This window comes from Prunus persica, chromosome G2 (assembly GCF_000346465.2).
Source record: "Prunus persica cultivar Lovell chromosome G2, Prunus_persica_NCBIv2, whole genome shotgun sequence".
NCBI classification, from domain to species: domain Eukaryota; kingdom Viridiplantae; phylum Streptophyta; class Magnoliopsida; order Rosales; family Rosaceae; genus Prunus; species Prunus persica.
This window is the reverse complement of record NC_034010.1, coordinates 25789004-25806543: the sequence shown is the minus strand read 5'-3', so window position 1 is coordinate 25806543 and position 17540 is coordinate 25789004. Positions and strand designations below refer to the sequence as shown.

The 17540-nt window shown below is 38.7% G+C and overlaps 5 protein-coding genes and 1 non-coding gene across 8 annotated transcripts; all 6 read right to left on the bottom strand.

Annotated features, from left to right (window-relative positions):
- LOC18786895 lies at window positions 52–2988 on the bottom strand. Its single transcript, XM_007220286.2, has 9 exons — window positions 2378–2988; window positions 2142–2258; window positions 1674–1983; window positions 1155–1581; window positions 976–1087; window positions 820–879; window positions 668–751; window positions 468–575; window positions 52–373 (listed from the first exon to the last, which is right to left on the bottom strand). The coding sequence occupies exons 1-9, from the start codon at window positions 2444–2446 to the stop codon at window positions 65–67; spliced, it is 1596 nt and encodes a 531-aa protein (XP_007220348.2). The 5' UTR covers window positions 2447–2988; the 3' UTR covers window positions 52–64.
- Window positions 2908–2980, bottom strand: TRNAK-UUU. The gene has a single exon. It is a non-coding gene; the product is annotated as a tRNA-Lys (tRNA).
- LOC18784946 (elicitor-responsive protein 1) lies at window positions 3096–5410 on the bottom strand. Its single transcript, XM_007218479.2, has 5 exons — window positions 5109–5410; window positions 4534–4599; window positions 3854–3992; window positions 3578–3713; window positions 3096–3443 (listed from the first exon to the last, which is right to left on the bottom strand). The coding sequence occupies exons 1-5, from the start codon at window positions 5173–5175 to the stop codon at window positions 3381–3383; spliced, it is 471 nt and encodes a 156-aa protein (XP_007218541.1). The 5' UTR covers window positions 5176–5410; the 3' UTR covers window positions 3096–3380.
- LOC18784701 (serine/arginine-rich SC35-like splicing factor SCL30) lies at window positions 6327–9278 on the bottom strand. 2 transcript variants are annotated; one of them, XM_020557167.1, is made up of 8 exons: window positions 9157–9278; window positions 8751–8917; window positions 8572–8649; window positions 7586–7750; window positions 7446–7486; window positions 7128–7194; window positions 6862–7041; window positions 6327–6647 (listed from the first exon to the last, which is right to left on the bottom strand). In XM_020557167.1, exons 2-8 carry the CDS (start codon window positions 8900–8902, stop codon window positions 6521–6523), a joined length of 810 nt encoding a protein of 269 aa, XP_020412756.1. In that variant the 5' UTR covers window positions 8903–8917; window positions 9157–9278; the 3' UTR covers window positions 6327–6520. The 2 variants fall into 2 exon arrangements, with proteins under 2 accessions (XP_020412756.1, XP_020412757.1); XM_020557168.1 differs by lacking the exon at window positions 9157–9278 and adding an exon at window positions 9055–9146.
- LOC18786009 (probable dual-specificity RNA methyltransferase RlmN) lies at window positions 9585–12938 on the bottom strand. 2 transcript variants are annotated; one of them, XM_007218023.2, is made up of 10 exons: window positions 12649–12938; window positions 12479–12554; window positions 12300–12397; window positions 11942–12043; window positions 11741–11827; window positions 11422–11538; window positions 11036–11139; window positions 10699–10838; window positions 10464–10600; window positions 9585–10317 (listed from the first exon to the last, which is right to left on the bottom strand). In XM_007218023.2, exons 1-10 carry the CDS (start codon window positions 12850–12852, stop codon window positions 10141–10143), a joined length of 1242 nt encoding a protein of 413 aa, XP_007218085.2. In that variant the 5' UTR covers window positions 12853–12938; the 3' UTR covers window positions 9585–10140. The 2 variants fall into 2 exon arrangements, with proteins under 2 accessions (XP_007218085.2, XP_020412755.1); XM_020557166.1 differs by having other exon boundaries at window positions 9585–10311.
- Window positions 15065–16042, bottom strand: LOC18784659 (probable serine/threonine-protein kinase PBL9). Its single transcript, XM_020557968.1, has 3 exons — window positions 15883–16042; window positions 15216–15629; window positions 15065–15083 (listed from the first exon to the last, which is right to left on the bottom strand). The coding sequence occupies exons 2-3, from the start codon at window positions 15579–15581 to the stop codon at window positions 15072–15074; spliced, it is 378 nt and encodes a 125-aa protein (XP_020413557.1). The 5' UTR covers window positions 15582–15629; window positions 15883–16042; the 3' UTR covers window positions 15065–15071.

The window sequence follows — 17540 nt, the reverse complement described above, 5'->3', positions numbered from 1 at the left end:
TTTAAATGCACGTATAATTCAAATCCATCTAGATCAAAACCTTCTGTGATTCTTGTCATTTGGCTCACAATGGCAGCAAGTACCGGAACTCTGATTCATGAGGTTGGACTTCGACCATTTTGTTTATCGGAGACTTCGTTTCCCCATTCAAGCACTGCATTATCAATCTTTTCAGTGAAGCAGAGCGTGGCAATTGGCTGTAAATCCATTCCAGCAACGATTCCATACCGTCAGCGAAATCAAGCATGTGCCATTGTAGAAGCTTTGGCACCAGAATTTTCTTCTTGCTTGTAACTCCAACAGAAGCTTCTAAGTACTCCACTTTTGCTCTCTCCAACTCGTTAACTATGTCGTCTGGGGTATAGACCCTTAACTGCATGCATATCAAGGTCTTAACTTCACCAAAATTTAGAAATAAAATGGAGAAAGATGTTGTGAAATAAACTAGGAGAGCTACATGCACTTACTGCTGGTGAGGACCAACTGCCTCGACAAAGAGCAAATGTCACATTAGGTTCCGGGTATCCGAGACCGTAGGCATGTCTTAGTAGCATTTCTTTCTCATACGCAGGCCCCTACTAAGTGAGACGCAAATAATCAGGCAAAAGAATACATAAAAGAGAACAAAAATAGAAGGAGCTCAAGTTTTGATTTTCATTTCGCGTACATGTTTCGATTCAGATGGATGGCGGAGTATGAAATGCTCGATCGCCAGAGCATTTAACACTATGCCTCCCACGTTCAATGCAGCCTATTTGAAAATGGTTATCGATTAGTATCAGAATTGGGAAGTCATGGCTCTTACAGACATTGATGTACCTTGTTCATAAGCGCCAGTAGCTTCTCCTGCGTGGAAGGCAGCCCATGTTCCAGAAAGGCCTGAAATTTGATAATTAAGAACAGAAAGCTCCCAATCAATATCATTCTTCAGATTTCTGTCTTTTCTTAAATCTTGCTTAAGATGTCTTACAGTACATGCATGATGCAGGCATTGTAGATGTTGATCCAGAACGCTAGCTTCTGCTTGTAGGTCAAGAAAGTCAAGTCCACATCACACAATTGATGCAACCTTAAAAGCTTTAAAAGCCTTATATATTCTTTTTTTTCTTATAAAACTTAAAACCTTAGAGGCTATTTAAGTTGCTGTAAGCAACCTCAATTTTCCAATTCCAGTCAAACAGTCTGATAAGCGGCTGATGTCTAATGAGCTTCTTTTGATTTGGATGAAGTTCTTGTACGGGCCAACGTCCCGGACAGCGCCATCTATATCCGGTAATATGCAGTAAGGGTCAACATTGGATGTGTTGTAGTTGAAGAACACTGTGGATGATTTGCAGTTGAATGAGGTTTTTGCCATGAACCCTTTTGAGTTCATGCAGGAGAGAGTTAGCTTTGGGACCACAGATGATCCCTCTTTGTCCAATGATGTCTGTTTTAGGTCAAGAAATATGCCTATAAGGCACTTGAGCACTTCTTCTGAGATTTCATTTGGTTTCAGACTAATGCCAGTTTCATTAATATCCACATTGCCCTGGTTTCTGCTTCTCCCACTTAGCTTCCTTGACATTTCAGCAATTTCTCCTGTCAAAAAACACAACAAATAATCAAAACAAGGAAAAAAAAGTGTTTCAATATCCACATTCTTCTTCATATGAGATAAAAAAGCAGATTACCATCTGACTTTGGGAAATTCCACCTTTGGAAATCTGATGCAGAATCCACAGAGGCTCTTCTATTCTTCATCCTCCTTTCTTTTCTCAGTGCCTCATAGTTCTGGGATCTACTACATCTCTCTTCATTGAGCACTGACTGATTTCCCACTCTGCACAGCAAGTGATTCTGTTGCCCTTGCCTCCTCTGCACTTCCCATTCTTTGGTATGTTCCCTCTCTTGGTACAACCTCAATTTCAGCTCTTCAACTTTTCTTTCCAGCCTACTAATCTCTTCTTCCACCATTGCCAACTCTGAAAATAGCACCTGAACCTGCATATTGTAGAGCCTCTTCTCAAAATTCAATTCCACTTAATTACACATCACACACAAACACAAATGCGCGCTCTCTCACACACACACACACACGCACACTCTCTCTCTCTCTCTCTCTCTCTCTCTCTCTCTCTCTCTCTCTCTCTCTCTTATACCTGAGGTGGAAGCAATGATAAAAGGCATGGATGTGACAGCAGAGGTCCATGAAGAGCACAATGCAGAAACCTGTTTAGTGTTTGTTGTCCATCTAACTCTGATTGTAATTTCATAACCTGCAGAACGCATAAGCATTTGATTTGTGTCAACTTTCTGTGACAAGTTTTCTAATATGTATCACAACATTTAGAACCCCAAGCTGGGAAACGAAAAAAGGGAAAAAATTTGTTGTCACCTCTTCCTCAAGATCAAATCTTTTCTGTTTCTCCTCGCTTCTTTGCATCAGAAAGTCTTCGAATTTCATTATTTGCACAAAGAAAGATCACAAGCCAACAGTTTGGAAACAAGAATCTGAGGGCAGCAGCAGTGGTGGAAGTTATTGAGGCAAGAAGTGCCTAAAACAAGGAGAGGGTGAGGTGTTGTCGTGGGTGCCATTAAGGGTAGGTAGGGTTGAGATATCAGAAGATAGAGACGGAGAGAAACAGAGAGCAGATGAAAATTTTGGAAAATTGAAATGCATGAGAGAAGATGGCGGTGGAAGAATCTTTTGTGAATCTGTGATTGTACAGTTGGTATTATCATTACTGTTATTAGTGTATTGCATGGCCATCCCATGATCTCTCTTTTGCACAAGTTGCATTTCTATTTAATGGCAAACTGTTGGTGGTGGAGACGTGAAGTCCATGAAGACAGAAAAAAAAAAAAAACCAAGGTCCAAAAGAAGACCCAAAAAATAAAATATAACTAAATACAGACATCGGGAAGCGCCGTCTGTGGGAATCGAACCCACGACCACATGGTTAAAAGCCATGCGCTCTACCAGCTGAGCTAAGACGGCAGATGATATTAAACCCCATAATTTAGGTTATTATGCAGAGGAATAGAAGCTTTTTTTTGCAAAATAACTGATCTCTTATGAAAATGTAAAATATATAAAATATATGGAAAATTTGATATCAAACATAATTTCATTTATCTACCAACTGAATCACTGATTACATAATTCATCACGAATTTGCGTTTTCTTTTCTTTTCTTTCTTTCTTTGCCATGGAATTTCAGAAGTTCAAAGCTACAAATTAAGAACTGGAGAGATTACAAGGAGGATCAAGGCCCAACAACACACAGAAAACTAACTACAAATAAGCCTAAACCTAGCAACACGGGCCCAATCCTCTTCAAGGAGCTTTAACTAGTTTGTACTTCGCAAGCTCATCTGCGGCAGTGGAATTTGTTTCCCTATGGATATGCATCACTGTGCTTCCATCCTCCAAACTCTTGTCCCTCATGTTGCTGTTCTGCCTATAAAATGCAACAAACCACACACACATCAATCCAAGAAGAAAAGAAATGTTTATTGTTAAAAATTTGTATAAACTAGAAGGTTGTGATCAGTTTCATATTTTAAAGCAGAATGAGAGCCACAAAAAAAATACCCTTGGAGTGAAAGTTAGACCAACTTGAATCTCCCCACGATAAGTACCATCTGCACGAACAACACTATATTTAAGAGGATGAAGTTGAGCAGTTCCTTTCTCCACACCCAGTGCCAATAAATCCTTAACATATATCCTGCAGATTAAGGGTAATTTGATCTACCAGATATCAGTCATGACTAATTAAGTAGAACATAGGAGAATGTTTTAAGTTCAAATCTCATGGACGACAACTATTGAGTAAAACGAATATTATATACGAATATTATTACGTACGTTGCTTCTCCTATATAGTCATCAGCAGTGAAGGTGTCTTTATCCATGATTTTGAGGGTGACCTTGTACTGCTCCCCTGACCCTGGATACTCTGCCCTGAATGTAAATCTCTCGTTCCACACCGGACTGCTGCCTTGCTCTGCATTACCATTTCAGAATCAGAACATGTAGTCTTTGTAGTTCACGCAACGCAATAAACGCAACAACACTACACAAAATTTGCCAGAATAATTAAAAATCACAATGCGTCTGATTTTTATATAACTACTGATGCGTCTATTTATATAAAAGGGTTTACTTGGTCATGAGTTTATTAAGTAGTTCAGCTTCTAGAAGGCAACTTGGCCACACCATTTTTATTACAAGTTTAAATGGGAGGAGAAAGCTTTGAGCATCGTATTAACTAAGTACTTGATAGAAAAAAAGTCTAGAGTATAGGTGAAACTCAATCTAATAAAAATTTAGTTCTCAAAGTCTACTATAGTTCCATACATTACGCAACTCAAGGAACGATTGGACATTTGAATAAAATATATTTCTTACAACATGAACATGCCAATCAATTTTTCTTATTTAATTGAATTGCGTGCTTTGACATCAAAACTGAAAAACCGATTTGTGTAAACCATTATTTTAAGTTGAAGTACTGGGTGCAAGTCAAGTAGACGTTGGAACTTTACCTCTAGCCACGCTGCTCTTGCGCTCTTGGCCTTTGTATTGAATCAGAACATAAGGATCCATACGACCTGCTAAATCAAACTCTGTGTTAAAATGCCAGACTTTAAATAAATAAAAATAAGAAGTAATATATCATGCAGCAATTGATGTAAAATATCCATGGGAGAGCAACAAAACCACCTTTTTAATAGTTGATGAACATTTTCCTTGAATTTTTTTTGAAGCAATCCAACAAACCTTGTAGAAATGGTGGATTGCTTCAAAAATTCTTATATAAAATGGGATAAAGATGAATAAGAGAACAAGTGCACATTCAAAACAGAAGCAGAGAAAATACAAGTGCAGCATTAATGAAGCTCACCAACTTTACTGGATCTATTTGTTTGAAAGTCTAATAAATGGTGGAAAGGAAAATAGTTGATTAAATTTAAAGAATGGAGCACAAAAATCAAAACTTTTGCAGAAACCCATCAAGGTTTATGAATGCCTTCAACTATTTTCAAGCTCAAACTACATTCTATTGAACTATAGAACAGCACAGACATAAAGGAAAGAAGGAAAGGAAGAGAAAATATACTGAATAAATCGGTGTCTCCAAGCCCCTTTGCACTCACAAGCATCACCTCCAATATCCCAACTGCCATCTCTCTCTGCTATCTTGCTCTCTCCCTCTCTCTGAGAAATTCAATTTCAATACGATTCTATAAAAGTTTATCGCTTTATGAACTTGACATGGGTTGTAACGAAGGATTATAATTTATATACAATACTACAAAGGGGAGAAGATTCCATGACGGGCGGTCAAATTCACAAATGAACAGAAAACGGGCAAGTCAGGCTATCCTCGCATGGCAAAGTCTTCCCAAGTTAGCTATTGTCAAGTGGGCACACGTTTTGCGGGAGAAAACAAAATATATAAATAAATGCAAAAATAGCAAGATGGTGGGTGATGGGGTGCACTATTTGACTTGAGATTTCAATTAAATAAGAGTGATGCTAAACGAATCTTAAAATTAATTGAGTACATTTTATAATTTAAGTTTATTTTAATATTTTAATCAAAATATAAAATTAACTAAGTACACCCTATTTAACTATCAAAAATAGCCCTAGTACAACACTCTAATACAATCCTAAACCAGATTATTCTTTTTACATGAATCTGTGCGCTCTTTTTAGATTTTGAGTTTCATCAAAATCTTTAATTTCGTAATACCAATCATAAACTAGTACTCGCTATGTTATTCGTGAGCACCAATCAATACGAAGATTTTTTTATGTCTGATAAGGGTTGAATATAGTGAGTAAGGTGTACTTATTAAAATTTTATTTGTTTCACAATTCAATATATCCTTTTTGGTCATTTTATATTAGGATAAATTAGTAATTCAATAAATAGTTTGGTAGTAGAGTGTACTCAGTTAATTTCAGGGTTCGTTTAACAGCACTCTTAAATAAGTGCTGCTTATGGCCTGCTGCCTGCATTTCATGAAGATGAAGACCAACTTCAAAACCCCCCTTTTTTTTTTTTGGTCAAGAACTTCAAAAACCCTTGACTAAGATGAAGACCAACTTCAAAAACCGTTGAATCAATGTACTAAAATATGGTTATCTCAAGCTCACAAACTTTCTTCAGCATTCTTAGGAAAACCCACATTGCCATTTTCATTTTCTCATCATTGAAAAGCTATAATCAGCTGAGTTTTACATGGTAGGAGAGATGTATATATTTACACTAATTGAAGGGCGTGTTTGGTAGAAATTATTATCATTTGTTTTGTTTCAATTTCGGACGTCTCAAATGAAACCATACACAACTTTCATGATCCAAAGAAATGCAAAAACAAGGTTTTAATTGTTCCAAACTTCCAAATGTTTGCACACACAAGCCCGGAACTCAGGCTCACAAACTAATGTTACAACCCGAAAAATTCAAAATCTGCCAGACATGATTAAATGTATGCTTATGCATTCACATTGCTCTTTTCCTTATCTGCTGCGCCTAGGTGATAACTCAGCAGATCTGGACCTAGATCCAGATGGTGATCTGGATGCTCTACCAGGACTAGGAGACCTCCAATGACCTCTTCCATCCTTATCCTCGTGCATAGGTTTCCTACATATTTGACACAAGAACAGTCAATATAAGAGATCAGCATGACAAACTGATACATTAAACAATACAAAATGAAATCCGTATCCTCAATTTGCCACACTACACTACTTCCACCATTCATCCTGCAAACTCTCATTAACACAGTTTGAAAGACAATGTATACAGAGAAACCTGCAGCGGAGCTAGAAAACAGAAACAATTTGGACGGACTCACTTTTCATATCCATCATTTTCATTTGGCCCAGCAACATTGTCATAACCTGGAGAATATGGCCTGCGATCATGATCAGCATCTCGCTCTAGTGGAAGATCACGTGGTGATCTTGGGTGGTCTCTGCGCCTTCTACTTGGGGAAACAGAGTCACCACGGCGTCTTGGAGCAGGTGAATAGGACCTGCAAAAATTATTTGCCAATGTATGCATGTGTTAGTAAGCATCGAGAAAAAAAAACTACAGCAATATGTCACCTTCAAAGCTTACCTTGAGCGGTATCGGCTTCTAGAACTTGATGGATAATGTGGCGAACGTGAACGAGAACGAGAACGTCCTGTGGCACATCAGATACAGAATACAGATTAGTGTTTAACAGGAATCACTTCACTGATACAATGATATCACAAAATATTTCTTAATTAGATTATTCATTTCAGAAATAAATGGAAAGGTAATGATATGTCCGCAGACGTTGATTCTGTTGACCACAGTGAATTCAAACATGATCAACAACATTAAGGGCATCACTCATTGTTGTCAGAAACATCACGCGATAATAAGTAAAACTTTTGTCAGAAACAGTACCATAATAAGACGATCGCCTTCCTCCATGCTCTGATGGCCCTCTGCATAAAGAAACAGGCAATTGGCATTTCAAACATATAAAATCAAGTTGGGGGGAGAGAGAGAGAGAGAGAGATTATATATATCAGAGAAGACATTACCTAACCCTAGTCCTTTGACGCATCTCCTCTGGCCTTTTCCTTGTCTCTGCAGCAACAACCACAGATATCTCCCTCCCAGCAAAAATTTTCCCGTTCATATGATACTGAGCCTCTGCAGCCTCATAAGAATCCACAAATTGCACAAATGCAAATCCCCGAGGTTCCCTACATAGTAGTTCAGGAAAGCTCAATACAAAGTATGAATGACTAAGAGTGAGTGAAGACTGATTGTATGAGTACAGTGGCTTGTCAAAATTAGTATAGTAAGTTACCACCACAATGTCATTACTTCACATCTAACATCAGCTTTGGAGCAGTTCCACTTAAGTGGATGCTGAATTTACGTAAAGCAGGTAAAGTCGAAGCTTAGTGGCTGACCTTTTCTTTATAGTCAAGTATGAAAGGCAACTTCAAAATATGCAAGTAACTTGGAAATTCTTCTCATTCTTTAAGAAGCACTTGAAATCAACGTTGCCCCAAATTCTTGACATTCTTGTGATTATAAGAAGCACTTGAAATCAACGTTGTCCTCACCAAACTTCTATTGATTGTTGTAATTATATAATTTCTCTTCATAAAAAGAACATTCTTCATTTGAACATTACTCCTAACACGCTTGGAATACCACTATGTTACGCAATGATAAACAGTAGGCCTTCATCAAATGTGAGGCTTGGGCTTGTTTTAACTTCAAAGTTCAAACCAACACACCCCCTGACAAACCAGTTCAAAAATTCACTATGAAAAAGGTAAATAAGTACTTTAGAAAATAGTTTAGCAAACTCCACACACATGTATCTTATTCCCCTACTAACAAATTCTAACCAAGGATGCCATTTCAGACAAAGCAGGAAGTATTGAATCTGAAACAACGAAAATTTCATATAGTATTCTTATCAATCGAGCTTCCGTTGCATGAACCACGTTTGAAGATTTTATAGAAACCATGATTGACACCGACACATATTGACATAAGTAAAGCTCACCCAGTGTAGTAGTCCTTGGGAATGTAGACATCCCGAACAAGCCCATATCTTTCAAAGGGAACTCGTAGCTCTTCAGGTCTGCAAAATTAGACAAAACTCCAGTTTAGAAAACTGAAACAGTGAACAAAACCAAACAAAACAGACCAAAATCGGAACTTTTCTTTCACATGAAAGAGGACCTGCAATCAAGAGGAATGTTCCGGACCAAAAGGCTTCCACTATTCTGCTCCTTGCGCCTCCTTGGGGGGCTTCTTCCTCGTCCCCCTCCGCCGCCGCCTCCGCCATAGCTCCTCCTTGGAGGACTATAGTACTGTGGGCTGTACCTCCTCATATGTGATACTAGTGCCTATTCCATCACAACACAAATTGGTTTCAAGTTTAGGGATCTCATCGCAAGAAGAAGATGCAACACAAAAAATTAAGAAACAAAGTTTTTTGAAACAAAGTTTTTTGCTTTGCTGTGATTATCAGCAACAAAATAACCTTTAGCCTTAGGGTTTCTTTTTTTTTTTTGTTTGACGATTTTGCTGATCAGATGAAGACTTTGAAGAGTCAAGCGAAACAAAGATGGGCATAGATTATTACCTGTATCTCTGACGAAGACACTGAAACGTACGACGAGAGCTTCTAGGATTTTTCCTTTGGATCTGAAATTCTGAAAAATTTATAATCGGACAAAGAATCGAACCCTGATTTTTAAAAGCTTCTTCGAGTCTTTCAGTTCAAAACCCCATCACGCGTATTTTGGTTGGGCCGGGTTTCTCTAACTGGTTCTTTCTGGGCCTTAACACCAACCAAATTGGTCACACACTAATCGGCCGACCTGTCTTTTTCTTTTTTTCTTTTTCTTAAATAAATGGTTTTCTGCTATCCTTAAAATAAATAAATAAAGGGGAAAAAAGTAGGATTTCTATGAAGCTTTTTCTACACAATAACATGATATTGTATTCTTTTGGATATAAAATGGTCTATTTTTCAGATATAAATTGGTCTTTTAGAGCTTCGATTTTAGATTTTGAGTAACAAATTTTGGTCAGAGCAGAGCATATATTGATTAATGTAGACTTTAGTAAGAGTTCATTCAACAAATAAAAGTTATGCCAGCTGAAGCAACAGGAAATTCATAGTTTGTTGCCTGTCGTGAGCCGTGTCCGCCTACAAGTCTATGGACTATGACTAATAAAATGCCATACACAGAAGGTAGCCTAACTATCCACTATTGCATAAAGACCCTTTTTCTATCTTTCTTTCTAGTAAGCCGATGAGGAGAAGTGCTATTTTTCTTGTGCCTCTGAGCCATCGATAATCAGCATCGCTGTGATATCGGGGGAGAGAAACAGTTCTTCACAAAACCTTAGTATCATGTGCAGGAAGAAACTTGGTTTCTACAGCCAACACAGCAGCACTATACACCGATCCACCACTAGTAAAAGTAGATGATGCAGACCAGCTCCAACTTTGAACACCACTTTCATTAAGCTTCTTACAGATGAAGGGACGGGAACATGGAAATGCGTGGTGTCCAGAACACTCTGCCGAGGAGCATGCCCAGAAAGATTATGACATCAATCAACATGCAACTGCAACATCTTCTTCAGGTTGTAAGTTGTCGGAGTCAGTGGGCAAAGGACTCTTCTGGAACTTGTTTCTCAGCTGACCACAAGCTGCATCTGCATCCAAGCCCCTTGTTTGACGTGTGCTAACAGTTACTCTATTGGACTCCAGAGCAGCTGCAAATGCCTGTACCTGCCAAATGAATTTTTTTGCAGAAAACACAGAAAAAGAAGGTGAACAAACCAAGAAATAAATAAATAAATACGCAAAAATGAGATCAAGTAAATATGTATTTATGCGTAAATACAGAAGGGACGACAACACAATTAATTCCATACAGCTTTCTTGGATGGACGCTGATACTCAGAGCCTTCTATTGGGTTAAAAGGTATCAAGTTCACATGATAGCCTCGCCCCCACTCATGGAGTAGCTCTGCAAGTTCGACTGCATGCTCTACTGCATCATTGACTCCAGCTGCTCAAAAAGATATGAAGAATGACATCAACATCGTTAAAGTAAGCACACATGGATGACAAGAGACAAGAAAAATGTTATAAATTTAGTTTCAGTACCTAAAAGTGCATACTCAAAGGAAACCCGTCTACTGGTTTCAACGAAATAGTCCCTGCAATCCTTCATAAGTGCACTCAGAGGGTATGCTTTTGCACTTGGCACAATTGTTTCCCTGAGCTTCTGGTTAGGAGCATGCAGACTGATGAACAAGGAAGTGAGAAAAATTTAGCAGGGAAAAATATAACTTGGGAGCTCTTCCTACTTCCAAAACCATAGCTTATGTTTGCAGCATGAACTAAAGTGAAAACCATAGACATCAATGAAAATCATTCTCTACTTCATAGTCGATGAAAACTAGATGATATGCCAAAAGTAAATCCCATGGAAAATTATTACCTGACAGCCAATGTTGACTGAAGCTTGTGAGATGCCAGCTTTTTTATTGTATTTGGAACCCCCACAGTAGAAATTGTGATCATTCTTTGCCCAATTTGCACATCCTTAACAAAATAAAGTCCGACATAAATAAGCTTTCACTTAGATCGTCATGTAACATTTTTTGCAACTTCATGAACATTAGAGATAGCATTCCACCTTAAAACTAGTTTTATATGGCTTAGGGTTTGCAATCAGATACAGCATAAAGTGAAAATTGTTGGTTAGCCTATGGGGATTAATAGGAGTTTAATGTAACAAAGGCAAGTGCTTAATTCTTTCACACACATAAAACACATGGAATCGAAGTTGCTATTAAAATGCTCAAGACATAGCTGCAAATGAACCTTATTTAAACACTGGTGTGCTGCAAGTACTGACTTCAGGTTCATCATTGGTTCACCCATTCCCATGAACACTACATTGGTCACCCTATGGTTGAAGATTTCCTCAACAGCCAAAACCTGTCAATACAAAGGTATATACAATCACAATGTAAATGCTGAAAACTCAAGTTTGTTTATGTATTAGCACACAACAACGGTATCAGCTATAATTTTAAGAAAGTATCTTTTAAGTAAATTTCAATCATGCCTGTTCAAATTGGGTAAACAAGGGAACACACAAACCCTACTCATAATAGAGCATGGACAAGGCAGCCGATACCTGCTCAACAATTTCATGCATCTTAAGGTTCCTTGAAAACCCTCCTTTTCCTGTGGCACAAAAAGAGCAACGAAGTGGGCATCCCACCTGTTTCAACCAATCAATAAAAATTCTATGAGAGAATCGAATTAAGCACACACAAAAGCTAACATTGGGGTATAACTGCAGGGGAAAATTTTGTCACTCATCTCCAAAAATCACCTGTGAGGAGACACATGCTGTAAGGCGCATCACACCTTTCTCATCTTTAACTGGTATGCCAACAGTTTCAATCAATCTGTTATCCTCCAACTTTATCAATAACTGCAAAAATTAGTGGCACAACTTAAGCCACCATTATGCTAATCTCAAATTACCATCACTTTCATGAATTCCAAGCCACAAAATTTTATCAAAAAGTGCAAAATTCTTAGTACTTTTTTAGTGAGGCACCTAAATTGCCCCTTTTATAAACAAAATATTCAAATGAGATAAATAAACTTCACATGAATTTATAACAAAATATTCCATCAAGGAGTCACAGAACTGCCCAGTAACCATCTTCAAGAAAAGAAATTACCTTAACAGTGCCATCAGCAGCAGTGACACTCTGGTAAATGGGTGACCTCCCAACTTTCCATCCAGCTTCCTCAAGCTCATTCCTGAATGCCAGAGGCACTGCAACATAAACCACAGTAAAAACCAATAAGCATGGTCCCACAAAAAACCCAATCTTTATCAAGAGAGTGAGAGAGTTACCTTGACTGAAATCCTGAATATCTTTAATCTTTCTTTTATAAATAAGATGATGGAGCTGCTTCCCTCTGTAGCTTTGCTACACATACATTTTCAAAAATGGAAATCAGCACAAAAATTCAACATCTTTCAATTTTAAGCAAACAAACAGAGAGATTTTTATGCTTCTTTACCTGCTTTAAGTCCAGTGCGAGCTGCTGGAGCTCTGGTTCGGACAAGCCGAGGAGCACGCGCGAGTCGGCGCGCAAGGCTTGAGAACGAGCTGGAGTGGTGGACAGGTTCATGCTCACCACTGCCATGGCGCGAGTACGGACCGCACGTGCGAGAGGCACAGAGCACACGCGCTGAATTAGCGACGTTGATGTGGCTGTCATCATTCTGCTGCTGGGTTTTGGCTTCGCGAAGATGAAGAAGATGAAGCAGAGGAAGAGAGCGAGATAGTGGCTAAAACCTCAGCTTTGTGGTTTATTTGATATTGGGTTGTAATGGGCTTCAGGCCCAAGTCAGCTCAAGCCCGTAATAGTCCATGCTCATTTCCTTCATAATTAAAATAAATTAATTCATTAAAAAAAACTAGTACAGCCGCGCGGCTATACTCGGGTTTATTAATGTTTCTTCCTAAATAGTATAGCCGCTCGGCTATACTAGATTTAAAAAAAAATTTGTAGCCGAGCGGTTTTACTGGATTTTTTGTTTTAATTGCCTTTAATAAATAGTATAGCCGCGCGGCTATACTATATAATAAAAAAAAAAAATTTCCTCAATTTTCAATAAAACACAAAATTCACATATTATACAAATAATTCTAACATATTACTGAATAAAAATTATATAGTGACCAATTAATATCTTCTTTAGATATGTTGAAACTAACAAATTAATATATATTAAAAAAATATATATAAACTAATACAACTAGGAGGGTTTTTTATTTATTTATAAATAATTAAATAGTATAGCCGCCCGGCGGTACCTATTTTGATACGCAGCACCTAATCGCTAAGGGGTCCTCTTTTGTTTAAAAAAAAATAGTACAGCCGTCTGGCCATACCCGGTTTTAAAAAAATAATAATAATATAGCCGGTCGGCTATACGCGGTTTTATTTATAAAAAAAATTGATTCAAAAATTGATTCAAAAATTGATTCGAATTTAGTACGTAAAGCATGTCAAATACTGCGGCAAACGGATGGCCTAAGTGGATGTTGCACAGCTGATCCGATTGACATTTTTCTGGCGACGATTGGGACCATACATTGCCTGAATTGGCATAAAATTTTTGGCAAGGTAAAATTTGAGAGATGCCCTAGCAGCCAAGCCCTCCATCTCACTAGAAGACTGAAGCTGCTCCAATAATTTTACCACCTCATTCATATCTGGCCTAAACTTGGAGTCTGTTGATAGGCATTTCATTGCAAGGTTAAATGCTTTGCGAGCTTCATCAGAAGAGTACTGGCCTTCAATCCGAGCATTAAAAAGTCGGTGAAGTTCGCATTTTCTGGCAGATCGGGCGTGTTGAACTAAATCTTGCTTTCCTGATGGCCTGTTAGCATCCAAAGCTCGTCTGCCGGATAAGATTTCAAGCAGAACAACCCCAAACTGTATGCATCACCTTTGGGTGTTATGCTTGATCATATGATGGATAGTGCAGAACTGATGAAGATGATATAGAGGCAGAGATGAGAGGGGGCTTTAATTAAAAGTGGATGGAACTTGATGGCTAATAGAAATGGCACTGAGATATAATCCAAGGAAAAAATTGTTGCTACAAAGATTTTACATGTCATAAGATTGCATGTTTCTATGCAATTGTAGGGTGGTGATAAATAAAAAATACCTTCTTCATGGTAGAATTTATTGCTATTTGAACACGAACAATCGGATAACTGAAGCATACTATAACCCTGAAGCCCTTCCTTGGCCAAACCATAACCAGAGAGTTTGGCATTGTAGTTCTGTTATTTAACAATGAAAAAAATGATGGGTGAGCAAGTCTTAACAGATCTCTTCTAGAAGCCATAAAAGTTCAACAGCTAAAGATTTCACATACTGAATCAACAAGGATCTTAGAAGTTTTGAAGTTCCCATATATCACTTTTGCCTCATCACTGTGAAGAAATGCTAGACCCTTAGCTGCACCCAGGGCAATCTTGATGCGAAGGCTCCATGGGAGCGGTTGAGACTGAAAATACCCTGTTCCAAAAGAGTTAAAAGTCCCTAAAATATATTTCATATCGAAGTACTCGAGCTCCAGATTCGTGGTATTGCTTCATTTAAAAGTTCAGATGGCTACAGAGCAAAGGAAGTTTATAATTCACTTCTAAATAGATGATTATCTAAGCTGCCACGAGGCATAAATTCATACGCCAGAAACCGGCAGCTATCCTGTAAGCAGTAACCTATCAACCTCACAAACCAATGGAGTTAACCTCTGCCTACAGATCAAGAGAAGCTCCACAAAGTCAATCAATCAAATATTTTTCTGAAAATACTGCACGCACAACATAGCAAGATCCAACAAGATTGTTTTGACATCAATATTTTGGCCTTCTTTGCTTCAGGAGCACTTCGAGCAATTGAACATCAGTAACTTTATTTTAGCTTCCCAACTGCTTGACATTGTTCCATAGTCAACTAAGATGAAAAAATGCTAGGTTCAATAGAAAAAGATGATAAACAAGAGATAGAGAAAGTGTATTTGAGCATGAAACATAGACTCTGCATATAGAAGTGAAACTCACCAGCCATTCCTTCTGACCATGGAGACCTTCTTGGTTAAGCCTTTTCACAGCAATAGCCATGCCAGTACCAGACTTGGCAGCTGTTAATGAATTCTCATCAATCCACCCCTTGAAGACCAAACCAAAACCACCTTCACCAACCATATTATCAGGACGGAAGTTCCTGGTGGCTGTTTTGAGTTCATTGAAGCCGAAGCACTTCAAATTGGAGGACTGCAAGATCTCACCCTCAGCTGAAGGCACTGAGACAGATGGCACCTTGCTCTTGACTGTCTCATTCTCAATCGTCTCAGCCACTGTGTCCACAGCCAAAGTGACATTTTTCATAGTGTGCCTCTTCACGTTCGAGCTAAGCCTACCACCCATAGTTTCTGTTGCTAAGAAACTATTTAAATTGTTTTAAATTGTCAACAACTGAAACCAACCAAACCCATCAGAAGCTGAAGTAATCAGTACTTACTAGCAGTATCAGAAGCTAAAGACTCATTCAAATCAAACCCATGATTTCTTTTTCTTTTTTTCCAGGGAATTTTAATTCAAAGATGATCATGATATAAAATTAAGAAAACCGTAAATATGGATGAGTATAAACGTACATGATATAGAAAGAAACCAGTACTTGGAGTGAAACAAAAAGTAAGGCTGATGAATGAAAAGAAAAACTCACAAATGATGATGATGAAATTTACAAATCAACGAGGGAGCAAGAAGGAGAGACAGAGAGCTCTTGGAAAGCGGAGGAGACAGAGGTAAAGAAGTAGGTCGTTGACGGTTGACGAAGAACTAATATAACCATGATTTTCTTCTTAAAATAATACCTTTCCAGTTCGTCCCTTTTTTTTTCTCTGTTGAAAAATGATACCAGTCGTTAAAGCTGATTCACGACCAAGTTAGACAAGTTTATTGTCATTCATAAATCCTGGAAAAGTTTTTTTCTTTCTTAGTTCTGTTTTGAATCTCTGATGTCTTCATGTCTTACGCGATTCCTCCAGAAGTTGTATATTTACATGACTTACCTTTTCATGTATGTGTGCTCTTGTCAGGTCTAATGACAGGCTACGTTATATGTAGTGAAACAATTGTGTTTGAAAAATCTGCCTAGGCGCCCGCCTAGGCGCCCGCCTAGGCGCCCGCCTAGGCGCTGGGCGTCCGCCTAGGCAGGTCTGGTCGGGTAACCTACCTCACGCTGCCTCTCTCTCCTCTGAGCCGTCACCTCCTTCTCTCTCTCTCCCTCCCTCTCTATCTCTCACGACAGACCACCACCACCAGGCCTCCACCCGCGACGACCACCACCAGGCCGCGACCCGCGACCTGCGACCTCCTCAAACTCACTCTGAAGCCAAAATGAAAAGGGCACTTACAATTTACTACCGGCAACATGGAATACTAGAACCGAGTGCAGAAACGCTACAACGCCCGAGCTATGTGCAAAATAAACATTATACAAGTTAGTGTTCGAAAAATCGGCCGCCTGAGAGCTAGGCGCCCGCCTAGGCGCTAGGCGGGTTTTTTTTTTTAATAATTTTTTTCCTGACTTTAAAGAACACCTAGGTTTTAACCTTTTATTTTGCATGATTTTTGGTAAAAATTTATAATTTATAGTACAAAATAATTATAAAGTTTTTAAAAAAAACGTCTAGGCCCCGATTACCCTCTAGAAGCCGCCCGCCTACCGCCTAGCGATTTTTCAAACATTGAACAATTCTGTACTAGAAGATTCTTGTTCTGCAGCAGGCTGCAGGATATGTTACAAAGTGCTAAGAAACATGTCGACAATTCCGGAAACCTCATGTTCCTCAAATTCCAGGCACATAAAGAAAATAGGGAAATAGCTCAAAATACCACCCATTTTATAATTTTTTGTCAAAATACCAACTCTCCCCAAAAATTTTTAAAACTACCACCTATAAATACATCTTTATTGTAAACTGATTGCACCCATATCACATTTTCAGAAATTGGGTTCTCTCTCAACTCTCTTGCCTCTGTCTCTCTCTTCAGCCCGTCTGTCTCTGTCGCTGAGCTCTCTCTCTCTCTGACGCAATCGTCTTTCTCCCTCAGCGGTGGCTGTTCATCTCAGCTTAACTCCACCATTGACATCCACGAGGTACTGTTCATCTAACCCTCACCCATCTGGAAACAACAGGCACACTCGGTCACCTTCATTCATCACTCCGAAACGACGGCGTATCACAGCTCATTCTCATGGTGCCGTACTTAAACTCCAGACCATCTCCTTCCTCCTCCCTCCTCCATCCTCCATCCTCCTCCTCCTCCTTCTTCTTCCATCTCCGCCAGTGCTGGTCCCCAGTTGATAGATGAACA

Coding starts and splice junctions, on each gene's coding strand:
- LOC18786895 (XM_007220286.2), bottom strand. CDS start 2,446: ATGAAATTCGAAGACTTTCTGATGCAAAGAAGCGAGGAGAAACAGAAA. Junction 1,582..1,673: donor GAATTTCCCAAAGTCAGATG/GTAATCTGCTTT, acceptor GTTTTTTGACAG/GAGAAATTGCTGAAATGTCA. Junction 374..467: donor GCAGTTGGTCCTCACCAGCA/GTAAGTGCATGT, acceptor ATATGCATGCAG/TTAAGGGTCTATACCCCAGA.
- LOC18784946 (XM_007218479.2), bottom strand. CDS start 5,175: ATGGCAGTTGGGATATTGGAGGTGATGCTTGTGAGTGCAAAGGGGCTT. Junction 4,600..5,108: donor TGGAGACACCGATTTATTCA/GTATATTTTCTC, acceptor TTGATTTAGCAG/GTCGTATGGATCCTTATGTT. Junction 3,714..3,853: donor GACTATATAGGAGAAGCAAC/GTACGTAATAAT, acceptor CTTAATCTGCAG/GATATATGTTAAGGATTTAT.
- LOC18784701 (XM_020557167.1), bottom strand. CDS start 8,902: ATGAGGAGGTACAGCCCACAGTACTATAGTCCTCCAAGGAGGAGCTAT. Junction 8,650..8,750: donor AACATTCCTCTTGATTGCAG/GTCCTCTTTCAT, acceptor CTAATTTTGCAG/ACCTGAAGAGCTACGAGTTC. Junction 7,487..7,585: donor CGTCAAAGGACTAGGGTTAG/GTAATGTCTTCT, acceptor TTCTTTATGCAG/AGGGCCATCAGAGCATGGAG.
- LOC18786009 (XM_007218023.2), bottom strand. CDS start 12,852: ATGATGACAGCCACATCAACGTCGCTAATTCAGCGCGTGTGCTCTGTG. Junction 11,539..11,740: donor TGCATGAAATTGTTGAGCAG/GTATCGGCTGCC, acceptor TTGTATTGACAG/GTTTTGGCTGTTGAGGAAAT. Junction 11,140..11,421: donor CACACCAGTGTTTAAATAAG/GTTCATTTGCAG, acceptor TATTTTGTTAAG/GATGTGCAAATTGGGCAAAG.
- LOC18784659 (XM_020557968.1), bottom strand. CDS start 15,581: ATGGGTGGTAGGCTTAGCTCGAACGTGAAGAGGCACACTATGAAAAAT.